Source organism: Punica granatum, chromosome 1 (genome assembly GCF_007655135.1).
Source record: "Punica granatum isolate Tunisia-2019 chromosome 1, ASM765513v2, whole genome shotgun sequence".
NCBI classification, from domain to species: domain Eukaryota; kingdom Viridiplantae; phylum Streptophyta; class Magnoliopsida; order Myrtales; family Lythraceae; genus Punica; species Punica granatum.
The window spans coordinates 48549602-48564709 of NC_045127.1; the positions used below are offsets into that span (position 1 = coordinate 48549602).

A 15108-nucleotide genomic window follows, 5' to 3' on the forward strand; every position below is an offset into this window, starting at 1 on the left:
GTGGTTGATCTCTGAAGTGGAAATTGGGGCGTGACTTTAAGACAGATAATCAGGTGCGTGCAGCCAAGAACAATGCTGAAATTTTCCCTGTGTCTATCCCATCACTAATGATTGATTCGGGCCGAAGAGACGGGATTGGTATATTATACAGCTGAGATGATGACAAACAGACGGTTTCGGACCGAGTCAAGGCCAAAGAGTCTGGACATGGGCAATTGGGTTGGTGGACTGATTCAGCTTTTAAATTATGTTTGTACGCTCAAGTTTGTGACGTAATATATAACGAAATATGAGTTTGCTGAAGTTTGAACCATTGGAACAATCAAAGATTTGAGATATATTACAAATATGTCCCCCGAACTTTCGATCGAGTTAAAATGTAATATCATCAGTCGATTGTTACTATATTAATTGATTTGGATAATCTATGCTCACCGTATTCTTTTGTTAGGATACATTCATTGCGTTGCCCGAAAAGAAGTTAAAACTATTCCGATGATAAAGACATACGACAACAAGAACATGTCTAAATAAGATGTTAAGGACTGAACGGCATCGACAAAGAGTATGGGAGATTAATAATCGAATAGCATCGGAATACAAATTAGAAAAAGAATACTTACTATATTATATACGAAATTTTACTTTAATTCAGGAGTTGATATTATATTCACATATGCTTTACAAGTAAAGAAAAATATGACGAGGGTGAGGAAAATTCTAAATCTCGCAGTTTCTTGAAGGGACTCTTATCTCAAACTACAAAAAGCAAGTAGCTCTCAGGACATTGGTCCGTTCGAACTTACGGGCCAAAAGAAACAATATCCATCAATGGGTCACACCGATACGTATCTTCACGTGGCGAGCGATTTACGGCTTCATTGATACAGACCCATACGTTACCATCTGGAGAATAATGTCTGTCGTCAGCTTAATGGGCAGTGGCCGAGCTTGAAGATAATATCTTACACCAACTCGATTGACAAGAAGAATTGTTTTGAGTTGTCCGGGCCGTAGGCGGATTTTCGTGAATTCTCGACTGTTATTGGTTCAGCCGATCGAGCTGTGCCGAGAGCAGTGGACTGCGTAGTGGCGTCTGGCAAGTGGTTCGCATGTCAACTCTTGACACGTCACGTGACGCTGGCCGTCCGGCAAATGGTGGAGCGTGCAGACCCACAGGGTACCCAATCACTGCGCGCCACGTGTCGGGCGTTTGAGACCGCCCCCTAACAGATTCCAACGGACCTTCCACCCTCACCTCGACGTTCACGATCCCCTGTCCTCTCGTCGCGTCCCTGTCCCGCAGCCGGTAGCTGAGGTGCCTGACCGCTCCCGTCAGCGGGGACCCGAAGTCCCCCGCCGGAATCTGGCACCAACCCAGCAATCTCCGGCCTCGGGCGCCGGATCTCAGGTCATAAACGCAGAGGTAGAGGCAAGAGTAGGCGTTGCCGAAGAACTCAGAACCGACCGGAACTCGGAACAGGTCGCCCCAGGTGGGGTTCTGGCCTTCTCGACAGTTCACTCCGGTCCTGTACTCTTGGAGCGGGGAGCCGTCATGATGTAGCTCCCATAACTCCGGCGGGGCCGTGGTGAGGGAGGCGAAGGGCCTGAGACGGCGGCGCCTCGGGAAGGGAGAGCAGGAGATGGGGGCAGCTGCGGCGTCCAGGCCCTCGGCTGACATGACAGTAAGCTCAACCGCGAAAGATCGGGGCTTGTCGTCGATGATGAACACGGCGGGTTCGTGGTGGGGATAGTGATGGGGTTTCATGATTGATATCAGATTTCACAGTTGCCGGGGACCGACGGAGAAGACGAAGATTGATCAGAGACGATTATGGAAAGAAAACTGGTGAGGCAGAGGGGCAGAAGAGATTGGTGACTGAGGGGGATCAAGTAACGCCGTCAATTTGCGATTATTTATATGGTGAGAGATATTGCTGACGGCAGGGAGAGAATAAAGACAGATGCAGAGAGGTTTTTTTTTTGTTACAAGGAAAGTCTATAAACCTAGTGCATTGATATAAAAATCATAAATATCTAACAAATAGACACGGATAGTCTCACTGGATATCGAACCTGAGACCTCTTGATCACCAGACGAGATGTGCACTATTGTACTATTTAATCTCTTGATACAGAGGCAGAGAGATTGGTATAAACGTAAAGCTGCCACTTTTCTGAATGATACGAGTTGCTTGAACTACTTCGCAATCAGTTTCGATTAAATAAAATTTCATATTCGAATCTAATAAATAAAGAAAATCAATAGAATTTTACCCTTAATAGAATATAACAAGTGGACTAAAAATTAAATTAATCTGAATTTTTTATATTATATTATATTTTTTTATGTTTTTGGTGTCCTTATGTGTCATACACTCCCACCCACCATCATCTCCCCGCCACAGGGTCATTTGCCCCAACATAAGGAAATATACCGTTGGTCAGCCCATAGTTCGACATTTCTCCACTAGAGTCACATGCTCCTATATATATATATATATATATTGTAAAGAAATTTCTTGTGCTGACTGGTTAACCAACAATTGATATTAACATCTCCGTAACGTGCTCTTGATTGTTTTACTTTCTCATTGCTGGGTAGAGACGCCCGTACTTTTGTTTACAGGACCAAATTTAACTTAATTTAACATAACATTTCATTCAATTCAACTATACAATCATTGATTTTTTATCTTCTTCTTTAAATTTTCTCATATGTTTTTCTCAATAACTTTTGTCTTCATCACCTCAAATCAAACAAATCAAATTTAATTTTATTACCAAATGTAATGTTAGTTAGGTATACGTATATCATCAGAAAAGCACTTCCAACACGCAATTTTGGGTCAAGAGTCAAGACAAAGATAATGGCTCAACAATTGGACTACACAAGGCCATTTTATCTTATACCTGCAACACAACGAGACCGATAATAATAGTTAAAGCTCAATCAATTTCCTCCGGTCATTGATACAAATCATTGTGACATCATTAGCGGTCCCCACAGCTTTGTTAAAAAGGGACATAACTATTATTCTTTGATGCCGATTGAGTAAAATTGATACTGCCCAATGATATTTGCCTTGAAGATGCCTCATTCGGCCTAAATTCGCTATACATCAACTTGACGATGTATTCTCGTACGATAATTTCCCTTGGATGAACTATACATTAGAAATCGAAACCGTATAGATGAATAATGTCTATACATATAAAAAAAGAAAAATCCTAAAATTGATGCACCGCTCCGTTTAGTTTTACAATCACGTTTTTAAAATTTTAACTCTAATTTTAACTCTACTCACTATACAACAAAAATCAACAATACAATTATTATTATTATTTTTTCTTCAATTTTTTAATCATTCAATTTAATTTTTAATATTAAATTTTTTCAACTACCTATTACTTTTTTCGCAATTCAACAATACAATCATTACTTTTTATCAACTATTCATTACTTTTTCACACTTTTTCTCATAATTCAACAAGACAATCATTACGATCTAATTAAAATCAAAATTCAACTCTATTTAACTCTAAAAAACCAAACACACCTTTATATTTCTTTTAGTCTTTTTAGTTTCTTTAAGACTCTACCCCCTCCTATATATATAATTGTTTAATAAAGAGCACCATAATTGGGCTTAGCGATGGTGATTGGATGTGACAATTAACAATGCTTTTTTTCAAAAGGGCTTGTTGGAAAACGAGGGGCCAAATATATGCCCGTGAATCATGTTGAACACTCGAGAGGGCCCGAAATTGTAAAGTGACGCAATATGCTCAATATTGAATTCACTTTCCATATGCTTTCCGTCATTATTTTATATAAAAAGATGACAATTTTTGTGGTATATATATATTAAGGCAAATATATAAGCTTATTGGTGTATATCGATTTAACTCATAATGAAACGCCTAAAATATGATCATTATCTAAGGGGAGTGCCGTGTGCAAACGGCCAGACCAAATTGAAAGAATATTGGCCATGTGCATCGATTAAGTCAAGATCCGAGCTTCGCCGAGGAATAGTGATATTGGGGAACTCAAAGCACCTAACATGGATCTAAAGCTGGCGCCCTAACACGTCCATAAGTAAAGTGACAGACAGAAAATGTCACATGGGCTATGGCAAAATTAATATTCATTATTTAAAACCCACTGGACAATTGTTCGGCCCCAGGAAGGGCGAGTAAACTGACAATTTCGTCCCTGACTTACGCAAATTGTATCATATGGGTCCCTAAAAAAATGTTACATCGAATTCGTCCCTGGTCACATCGAAGTCGTCCCTGATCACATCGAATTCGTCCCTGATCACATCGAATTCGTCCCTGGTAACATCAAGTTCATCCATCGTCACATCAAATTCGTCCCTGGCCACATCAAATTCGTCCCTGGACACATCGAATTCATCCCTGGTAACATCAAGTTTCTTCCCTGGTCACATCAAGTTCGTCTCTGGGCACATCAAATTCGTCCCCGGTTACATCAATTCGGTCCATTGTCACATCAGTTTGGTCCTTAGTAACATCAAATCCATCCCACGGTCCTTTGCCGTTATAACTCCGTGAGAGGCCCAGATTGATGTGTATCAAAAAGGTCTTTATGTATAAAAAATGTCCTTATGTTATGAACCAGAGACGAGAGGGAGTGATAAAAGAGGGGACAAAAAAAGAGGGAATAAATTGAACAGTTACATAGAATGACGATATTGATGAATACGATGTTTTCCGTCCAGTGTTAACGATAGATTTGACGGAGGGATAGATTTGATGTTACTGAGGACCAAATTGATGTGACCATGGACGAATTCGATGTGCCCAGGGACGAACTTGATGTGACCAGGGACGAACTTGATGTTACCAATGACGAATTCGATGTGTCCAAGGACGAATTTGATGCGGCCAGGGACGAATTTGATGTGGCCATGGATGAATTTGATGTGGCCAGGGACGAACTTGATGTTACTAGGGACGAATTCGATGTAACTAGGGACGACTTCAATGTGACCAGGGACGAATTCGATGTAACATTTTTTTCAATGACCCAGATGATGTAATTTGCGTAAGTTAGGGGACGAAATTGCCAGTTTAGTCCAGGAATGGCAGATTACATGCAAGTTCACGTAGAAATATGAACAAAGCTCACATTTGGGAATAGAAGTTGAGCATCTTTGGGACTTCATGATTGAAATCAGATTTACAATTGCAGATATCGATGGGCAGTTTGAGGAAAAGAGAGTGGTGAGTAGGAGGGGAAAATTACTTTGACGATACAAAACTTTTTAAGTTGTAATGTTGACTGTATAAAACCTTTTTTTGTAATAATTTAGTACAAAACGTATCAAATTGTTTTAATCAAGTCCAATCCGTCAATTTTCACTTCTGCTGTGAAGACTTTCTGAAGTGATACATGACGTGGCAAGTCGTATCGTATGTAAACTCAAATCTTTTAGTATGATATAACAAATGGATACAAAACTTTATTAATATGTAATAAATGAGTACAAAAATTTTTTAAGATGTAACAAATGAGTTCAAAACTTTTATTAATATATAACGAAAACTTTCTGACGTGACAAGTCGTATCGTACGTATGATCAAATCTTTTATTATGATGTAACAAATGGATACAAAACTTTATTACAATGTGACAAATGTGTACAAAACTTTATTAAGATGTGATAAATGGGTCCAAAACTTTTACTTAAAATGTAACGAAATGGTACAAATAACGGAACAAAAGGAGACAATGTTAAAGCAAGTTAACCTACTTTAGAGCAACTTCAACAGCACAATATGGATTGCTTTCCCTTTCAAAGCAGTAACAACCCATGTAAATTTAGCAGCAACATAATATGGAATACCATATATGCCTCTCGTCATATTCAGTAAAGAACTCTCATAATGACCAAGTGTTACCAAAATAGCTACACCCAATCGCAATAATAAAAGGGTAGATTGTTCTTTCCAAATCTCAACAAGAGGAATTTCTCTTTAAACATATAACAAAAGGGAGACACTATTATATAACAAGACTGTTATTACAATCTATCCTTTTACTATTGCGATTGGGTGTAATTGTCTTGGTAACTCTTGGGCGTTTAGTTATGAGATTTCTTTACTGAATATGGTGAGAGACAGATATGGCATTCTATATTGGGCGTTTTGTACCCGTTTGTTACATCAAACTAAAATATTTGAGGTTACGTACGATACGACTCGTCATGTCATGTACCACGTCAGAATGTCTTTGTTACATCTTAATAAAAGTTTTGGACCCATTTGTTACATCTTAATAAAGTTTTGTACCAATTTGTTACATCTTAATAAAATTTTGCACCCATTTGTTACATCAGCCTAAAAGATTTGAGCATACGTACGATACGGTTTGCCACGTCACTTACCACGTCAGAAAATCTTCACGGCGTCGACGGAAATTGACCGATTGGACTTGATTAAAACAATCTGATATATTTTGTATCAAATTGTTAAAAAAAAGATTTTATACCGTCCGCATTAACTTAAAAAATTTTGTATCACCGAAGTAATTTTTCCAGAGATCAATGCCTTTGCAAGTCAATAGCGAGAATTTGTGAGGGCCAAGTCATTTTGGTGACAAATATTGCCAAGAGTAGATGAAGGTTTAGTGCAATTATACTCATTGCAGATTTAAAATGAAAAAATATTCTCAATTCGGTTCTCAAAATTTTGTATATGTCTGTTTCGAGACTTCTTGGTAATGAAAAAAAAATATTATAATAATAAAGGAAATGGTGAGAAAGAGACGAGATTTCTAATTGTTTGAAAAAAAAATCATTTTTATCCTTAATCTTATATTATTATTTTTATTTTCATCCTAAATATTTTTTTTATCGATTTTGGTACTTTGTTTCTGTAAATCCTACCATGTACCATTTTTTTAATCCAAAAATACTTTCAAAAATGTAATTTTATTAAAAAACTTGTAAAAACTAATAAAAAAATAAAATTAAAACAACCGAAGGGGGAGATCACGGAAGGAAAGGGAGAGGGGTAGGGGAAGATGGATGGGAGCCTTGTCGCCGACCATTCCTTCCTCTTTGAGATTGTTGGAGGCCTCTGGGGTCACCAACGACCTTGAAAAGGAAAGGGGCCTCGTCGGTAGCCACCCCTTCCCCTTCGAAGTTGCTAGTGACCCCTCCGAGAACCCCCCATTCTTGGGGTAGGGTGACCGCCGACGAGGCTCTTGCAAGACCCCTCTTCCTCCTTTCCCTCTTCGATTCTCCCCTCACTTATTCTTTTTTAATTTTATTAGAATTTTCAAAATTTTTAATAAAATTAAAAGTTTAAAATACTTTTGGACGGAAAGTGATCTTTTGGATGGAAAAGTAGACAGAAGGATTATCAAAAAACAAACTACATCATGTTTAGGAAGAAATTGAAAAAAAAAAAAAGGAAAGAAGAGAGTTTAGGATACAAGTGAAAAGTGGCGTAAGTTTGAGGATGATTTTTTCCTTTTTTTTTTGGGTTAGTGGGATAGAGAGATTGGTTAAATATAACCAGTCACCTTAAAGATGCCCGTAGTTAAAAATAAAAATAAAAAAATAGAACGACCATCTTGTCCTTGTTTTGGTCTGAGAGTCCTATACACTCCCATTTCTCAATTATTGGGTCTTAGAGATGTACACGAAGGGTATCACCCAAAGTGCACTGTGACCATGCAATTATGGGTCATGACGCGATAGCTCAACAACTGGACTAGCTAGTTAGGATATGGAGAACGACCAAAAATAGTTGGCACTCTGTCAATTTTACAATCATTGATATAAATCATGTGACATGATTATCCATCCCACAAATAGGGAAAAGAGAAAGAGAAGGAATTTTTTTTTCCAATAACAAAGGAGGATATGTGTTTAGTATAATAAAATGAAAATTCTAAATATCTAATAAATATACACAAGTAGTCTCATATTAGAATCAAATTATATCAGTTTATTAAAGAATAAATCTCAATCGTAATTTTTTTTTATATCTACAATATTATAACTCGAGATCTTATTTAAGAGAAAATAGAGATGGAACCGCATGAATCTAACTCATGTTGGTGGAAGAATTGTTCTTAGAGGTGGATTGAGTGAAACATGCACTAAAAAAAATGACATGCCAACAGAAATCTACACCAATAGAAGATAAATTGTTCGCTTGGAAAGCCTATACCAACAGATTTATAAATCATCTGTATACATGTACACTTTACCAATGAGTTATATTGAGAAGTATATATTGATATCTATTGAGATAGGATTTTCAAAGTTATACCAACAATCAAAACCTGTTCAAAAAGGCGTTTACTAACATAAGTTTTTCCAATGCTTATTGACTTTTGGAATAGATTTTCAAGACCTATACCTTCAGTCAATAAGCGTTAAAAAAATTTGTGCCGACAAAAGTTTTTTTTAATAGATTTTGACAGTTAGTATAGATTTGAAAAACTATCCCAATGGATATCAATATATATATATATATATATCTCAATATAACTCATTAGTAAACTATACGTATTTAACACTAACATAGATTGATTCAAGCGATTTGGCATTAATTTTTCTTAAGTAAAGTCTCGAATTCGAGTATTGTGAATGGAGAAAATCTATGATGGAAGAGTTTTAACCCCTTAGTGGGTTGACCTGACTCGAACTAAATTAGTCAGGACCCAATGAACTTTCAGATACCAAGACATATACCGGAAAAAAAGTATACATGTATACCAGTGATTAATAAATCTGTTGGTACCCTTAAAGATTTATTTTCTGTCGGTATAAATTCCTGTCCGTATATGTCTTTTTTTTTTTTGGTACTGATGATATTACCTAATGATATTGTGTGGGATATCATTAGGTAATATTTATACCTAATGATATTGTGGTGAAGAGAAATTATTGTGTGGGATACCTCAGTCGGTCTAACCGAGAGAGTTGCCCTAATGACTTTATACACCATCTCGGCGAGGTATATCTATGCAATAATTTCTCCTATTATAATTTGTAAGTTCGGTGCATTAATTGGATGTGACAACAATGCTTTTCTAAAAGTTGGAAAAAACAAGGGGGCCAAATATCAATGCCCGTGATTTAATATTGAAAATATTTGAAAGTGCTACAAGTTGTCTGTAAGTCGTGCAATGTTCAGTAGCAAGTCCCCTCTAATGATTCCAGTCATTATAAAATTACAAAAAGATCTGGTGGATGTCATTTTCAAATGATAACTCGTATGGTATTTAACGCAAATGATAAAGGTGTATTGTCCCAATTCAACCCTTTATATATGTTGATCTAACCTATAGTGCAACACCAACAATATGATCATTAAATGTAGCAAGCACCACGTATCAACGACCCACTGGTTCTGAATAAAAAGAGATTCGAGTTTTCTCCAGAAATAGTGATATTGTACTATTGTGGAGAACTTGAAGCACCTAATGGGGGACCTAAGTCTAATAGCCGGCCTAGCCCCCACAAGCAAAGTGACAGCTAGAAAAGGTACGTGTCCTATGGCGATATATATACGTTAGGGTCACAATCCAATGGAGTTGCCTGGCCCCTGCAAGGGAACATTTCATGCTAGTTCGTGTAATGATCAATTATTGAATCAATTGATTGATGGTGTTCGTTGACCTTAATGGGGAAGACTTAATGATTGATGTCTTTAGGTCAACTGACTCAAAGTTGAGTCAACTCATCTATTATGGTGATGTAATAAAAGACTCTCAGCAAATGATGTGTCATCCGACTAGTAGCGAAAATTTCAACTAAAAATAACGAGAGAAATGCAGTAATATTTGTTATTCATGCGAAATAAATATGGAATTTTCCTATAGGTGATTTATCATATATTAAAACTAGGAGGTTAATTGATCTCCTTATTATAATTGCGAAGAAATCCCACTTTGTGATATATTAGCTTACTCTTTGTAAATTTACATTGAGATGGCTCAATGTGTTAGTAAGGAAACAACTTTGTGATGCATCTCAAAAACCTCGTCGTTCAAGTAATCCTCTTCTAAAATAGCTCATCGTTATAGGCGGATATTGAATTTTGCACTGGCCACTATACGTCCATAAGTCCCTCGGGATTGTATACATGTCAAAGGTCGCGTTATATCTCACTCACCCAATGTCTACACGTCATGCAGTTAGTATTATGTCTACAGGGATACACACACACATCTTGAAGCTAAAGGCCTTACAACTCTACTTATTGCAAAAGTACCCTCTACACTTAGTTCAGGGGCCATTGCGTAATTATCCAAAGATTCGATACTCTTGAGCTAAGGATCAGCAGACGTCGCCGTTTAGGGAAACCGCCAGTTTCTGCTCTCCTTTACCTTTTCCCGTTGTATTTTTCCTTTTCCTTCTCTCCCGCCCGCAACAGAGCAAATGAGCTACCGCTAATGGCTATTCCGGATTGAAGAACAGATCAGCCACTCAAAAATCTGGGTTTGTACGTCTCTCCCTCGACAAAAATTGATTTTTGATGTTCATATCTTGTCAGAACCGTAATGTTATGACTGTAGCTTGATTGCCCTGTCGTCGAGGGTTCATTGAGAAATTGCGATAATCCTCGTTAGCTGGAAATCCCACTGTTACAGCGTGAATTATGAAGGAACCCTGGTTATCCTGCAAGCATGGCCACTTGGGTGTCTCAAATGTTGTTTAAAGTTTGCTCCTTTGGGGCGTTTATTCAGTGGTAGTAGCTCTTTGTCACGCTGTTTACTTGTTCGATAAAATGCCCAAGAGAAGAATTTCTGGGGGGAAAAATGAGGAACTTATTTGAGGCTCATACAATCAGCATGATTTAATTCTGTCTTTCATGTACTGGGACAGTCATTAGTGTCTCCCTCAAGTGTATCGCAATTAGATGTTATGTTGCTGTTTAGTGTTTTTGGGATGTAATTTGCTGCCGATACCTAATAGTTTCTCCATGCTGAGGGCGTTAATAACCTGCTCTTAGAGCTTGGGCATGAATGAAGCTATTAGATGTCGCAAATTTTATGTGATTTACCGTGGTGTATGGATCTCAAAGCTCATCTTCGGCAGTGGAAGTTGGGCATCTATGCCAGTATCATGCATATCTTTCAGCACCTTTTTTCTCGTCTAAATTTTTATAGTCAACTTTTACCCTAATTGAATAGTACCCGTACTTCCTTTCTTTCTGCAAATCTATTTTGTCATTCCATTCATAGGTTTCTACAATCGGTTCAAAATTCATTTGCACTGTTCTGCTTCATGTCTTCTGAATGACAGAGTGAACAGGCCTTACTGGTTCAGAGAGCATAAGCAGAGCAAGCAGTTGTTTTTCCTCCCATTTGCTTAGATGTCTGCACTAGTCTCCACGCGGTTTCTTCTCCCATCACTGGCTTTCCAACGGCTGCCCTTTCTCTCAAGGGCAGCTTTTCTACACAGAAGCGCAGTTTTACTCGGTCGAGTTGACATCGACCATGGGCCCCTCACTCTGGCCACCCTAGGATTCAAAAGCAAGCTTGAGAAAAATAGCGACAACAAGAGGCATAAATCTAAGCCTGAAATATCTCCTGTCAAACTACCCGTAGATGAAGTGAAGCCAATGAGAACCAGCAAGAGCAAGCCCATTGTGGCGAAAAGATCACTTGAACTGGAAACAGCTCCATTTGCAGCCCAATCATTCTCAGAGCTTGGGTTGCCCCCTTCGCTGTTGCAGAGATTAGAGCTTGAAGGGTTTAAGGTTCCAACTGACGTTCAGTCCGCTGCAATTCCCACGATCTTAAAGAGCCACGATATTGTTATTCAGTCTTACACAGGGTCAGGAAAGACACTGGCTTATCTCCTCCCAATACTATCTGTAGTGGGTCCCTTGAGGAGGAGCTCTCCCGACAGCAGCTGTGAACCAGGGAAGAAGATGGAAATCGAAGCGGTTATAGTTGCACCCTCTAGGGAGCTGGGAATGCAGATTGTGAGGGAAGTTGAGAAGCTGCTGGGGCCAACGGAGAAGAAAGCGGTTCAGCAGCTTGTGGGTGGAGCTAATCGCTCGAGGCAAGAGGAAGCCCTTAAGAAAAATAAACCGTCCATTGTGGTGGGAACACCTGGGCGGGTTGCTGAGATCAGCGCAGCAGGGAAGCTCCACACTCATAGCTGCCGTTTCTTGGTCTTAGACGAAGTGGACGAGCTTCTCTCATTCAACTTCCGGGAAGATATGCATAGGATACTGGAGCATGTGGGAAGGAGACCAGGCCTTGGCCAGGACGCTCGAGGAGGCCTAAAAGGCCCGCTTGAGAGGCGGGCAGAACGTCAGACTATAATGGTCTCGGCCACTGTCCCCTTCTCAGTGATAAGGGCTGCTCGGAGCTGGGGCAACAACCCACTTCTGGTACAGGCCCAGAAGATTATCCCTCTTGAATCAGCAACTCCCTCTGGGCCTATTGATATCTCGAACACTGCTTCTCGTTCAAGCGAAGCCTCGAGTTCCCAAGACCAGGCCCCAGCAGTGAGCCTTCCTCCGTCTCTGAAGCACTACTATTGCATCTCTAAGCTGCAACACAAAGTTGACACATTAAGAAGATGCATCCATGCTCTTGATGCCAGATCCGTCATAGCCTTCATGAACAATTCAAAACAGCTAAAAGATGCTGTCTTTAAGCTTGAGGCCCGAGGAATCAGCGCTTTAGAGCTTCATGGAGACCTCGGAAAGCTTGCAAGGTCTACGACCCTGAAGAAGTTCAAGAGTGGAGAAGTCCGAGTTCTTGTAACAAATGAGCTCTCAGCAAGGGGCTTAGATGTGGCCGAATGTGACCTCGTGGTTAATTTGGACCTGCCCACGGACTCGGTTCATTACGCTCATCGGGCTGGTCGGACTGGAAGGCTTGGGAGGAAGGGGACTGTGGTCTCAATATGCGAAGAGCCTGAAGCATTTGTTGTGAAGAAACTACAGAAGCAGCTCGGAGTTGTGATTCCCGCTTGCGAGTTTCTTGAAGGCAAGCTTGTAGTGAGAGGCGAGGAAGGAAAGAGTTTGGAGGCTATGCGGTGATATGTTGTTTTCCTTAGCTATTTGGCATAACTTCTATTTAATGGTGCAACAGAGAGTGCACCTCTAGGAAAGCTTGATGTATCTTCAGGTTTATATCAGCGCCTTAAGTGATATTACATCCATTTTTGGAGGTTATAATTTAGGCCATATATCATGAATTCATATGGATACATTGTCTTGTCTGCTCAAGAGACACAACAAAACACGAACCGATCATGTGATATATGTCAACAAATCATTCTAGTTCCTCACCAGTTAATGTCATGGCTTCCTGTCATGATATTCTACGATGTACAGCCTTTTGATTGTGTTTGATGCTTTTGATCTCCGTGGTAAAGATTGTGTTCAAGGGGGCAGACATGAATTAAATACATGGGGATCACCAACTAATTCTCTTACAGAGCTTGTAGCCTGAAAACAGAGCACAGGTTGCCACTACCACGAAAATTGCAAAAGACATGCTGACAGATATGATTGCAGCTTTCCAAAGGGGTGAATTTCTCTCAGCTTGTTGAATCGCCAGTATCCCTACTGAAGAACTCGATGTGAGAAGGTAAGCTACCATCTGCATCGTTTTTCGAAAAACTAGTCAGGGACGGAGCATAATATAATTTTCGAACGAACATTTGAAGTTGTTGAGGGTTATCTCTTTTGCCTGGTCTAGAATGAAGCTGAGGTAGTCAGAGACTTTGTCAGAGATCACAATGCCTCTGTAGGAAATGTCGCAAACACCTTTGAAGAGCTGAAAAGCTGAGTAAACGAAAGCCACTATGCTCACGACGAAGCAGTACCTACAAGGGAGCTCAATAAAAAGTTCCAGGGATCAAAGCACATTAGGCATGAAAACCGAGCAGAAAGAAAGGGGCTCTGCTGCAACTTGTCTACTTTCATTTGAAAGGTTATCAAGGAAAATGCAAGATGAACATGTTTTGTTGGTTCCGGAACGCCGGGAGAAAACTATAAAACTGAAAGACCTGGATACAGTTTTCCAGAGCTAAGATGAGACTGCTTACATCAACTCTGGGCACTTATCGAAGCTGGAGCCTCCCTGGCCTTTGCTCTTCGGTGGGTTGGCGAGCGACAGGGCAGAGACAAACGAGAGGACGAGCGCCAGGAACCGGAGATAGAGACCAGAGAGGTGGATCGGGGGTCTCGAGCTCCACCTCGTGGAGGCAACCGAGAAGGAGAAGGGAGAAGGGGTCGGGAGCTGCTGAGCGAAAGAGCCCGGGGACACACCCGCCATGGATACCTCCTCACACAGGTTAGCTCTCACCATATCATAAGCAAATCCCTCCAACTGCTCTCCATTTTCTTTTCATCTTCAAGTGAAGCTTCTCCTCTAAAACTTCAACAAATCTAGGGGGCCCTCTCTCTGTCTCTCAATGAGTGAGATGAAGTTTGACTTTCTGAAGGCGTCAGTACTTCCCCCAACGTTTGCACCCTCAGATTCCACAGAACTTCTCAGAACATACGTACCCTCAAATTAATGGTCAGGTGACGGCTCTTTTTGGTGCCTTGCCTTGTTCTTTATAATTGGTTAATCAAAGCTCGACCGGCGCTAGGTGTTGTGAGAACTCTGGGTGAAAGAATATATAGTAGATTATCGAGTCTGGAGGGCATTTTTATAGGGATGTATTTGTCGAACGGCAGCTAGATAGAGTAGAAGGGGCAGGCAGTTGATCTAAATGAAACATGTTCAGGTCAACCGTTGTCAGTCAGCTTCTTTAGTCTTTGTTTATTTTGAAGAGCTACTCAATAAATAATACATAGTTGCTTCAATCAATACATTAACAATTGTAAATGGACTGGTGGAGTGATAAAGAAACATACGTAAAGCATTAAACAAGTTAACCATTAAGATGCGTGTGATATTAGACAACGGGACCAGTCCTGATCGGAGATTGGTTTGTGACTCTAAGAGACCGTTTGGATTCAGAGTTAAAGTTACTTTAATTTTGATTTTGATTGTGGAAAAGGACAAATGAGATGTGATTATAAATTTGACTTGGGAAACGTGTGTTTTTGTTGTGTAGTGTGTTGAGTTAAAGTTAAAGT

General features: G+C 39.7%; 2 protein-coding genes across 3 annotated transcripts; one reads left to right on the forward strand and one right to left on the reverse strand.

The window, feature by feature from the left end:
* The first annotated feature begins 10332 nt into the window (after positions 1–10332).
* On the forward strand, positions 10333–13223 carry LOC116216066 (DEAD-box ATP-dependent RNA helicase 47, mitochondrial). Of its 2 annotated transcripts, none has more exons than XM_031551996.1 (2): positions 10333–10490; positions 11298–13223. In XM_031551996.1, the coding sequence occupies exon 2, from the start codon at positions 11368–11370 to the stop codon at positions 13051–13053; it is 1686 nt and encodes a 561-aa protein (XP_031407856.1). In that variant the 5' UTR covers positions 10333–10490; positions 11298–11367; the 3' UTR covers positions 13054–13223. The 2 variants fall into 2 exon arrangements, with proteins under 2 accessions (XP_031407856.1, XP_031407848.1); XM_031551988.1 differs by having other exon boundaries at positions 10338–10494.
* Positions 13205–14744, reverse strand: LOC116216079 (CASP-like protein 4A4). The gene is made up of 3 exons (XM_031552008.1): positions 14067–14744; positions 13709–13844; positions 13205–13618 (listed from the first exon to the last, which is right to left on the reverse strand). The coding sequence occupies exons 1-3, from the start codon at positions 14327–14329 to the stop codon at positions 13433–13435; spliced, it is 585 nt and encodes a 194-aa protein (XP_031407868.1). The 5' UTR covers positions 14330–14744; the 3' UTR covers positions 13205–13432.
* Positions 14745–15108: the final 364 nt, after the last annotated feature.

What these genes read in the sequence shown, in the direction of transcription:
- LOC116216066 (XM_031551996.1), top strand. Translation starts at nt 11,368, where the DNA reads ATGTCTGCACTAGTCTCCACGCGGTTTCTTCTCCCATCACTGGCTTTC.
- LOC116216079 (XM_031552008.1), bottom strand. Translation starts at nt 14,329, where the DNA reads ATGGTGAGAGCTAACCTGTGTGAGGAGGTATCCATGGCGGGTGTGTCC. An exon ending in GATAAGTGCCCAGAGTTGAT is followed by an intron (nt 13,845 to 14,066) that starts GTAAGCAGTCTC and finishes GCTCCCTTGTAG; the next exon opens with GTACTGCTTCGTCGTGAGCA. An exon ending in TCAGCTTCATTCTAGACCAG is followed by an intron (nt 13,619 to 13,708) that starts GCAAAAGAGATA and finishes AAAACGATGCAG; the next exon opens with ATGGTAGCTTACCTTCTCAC.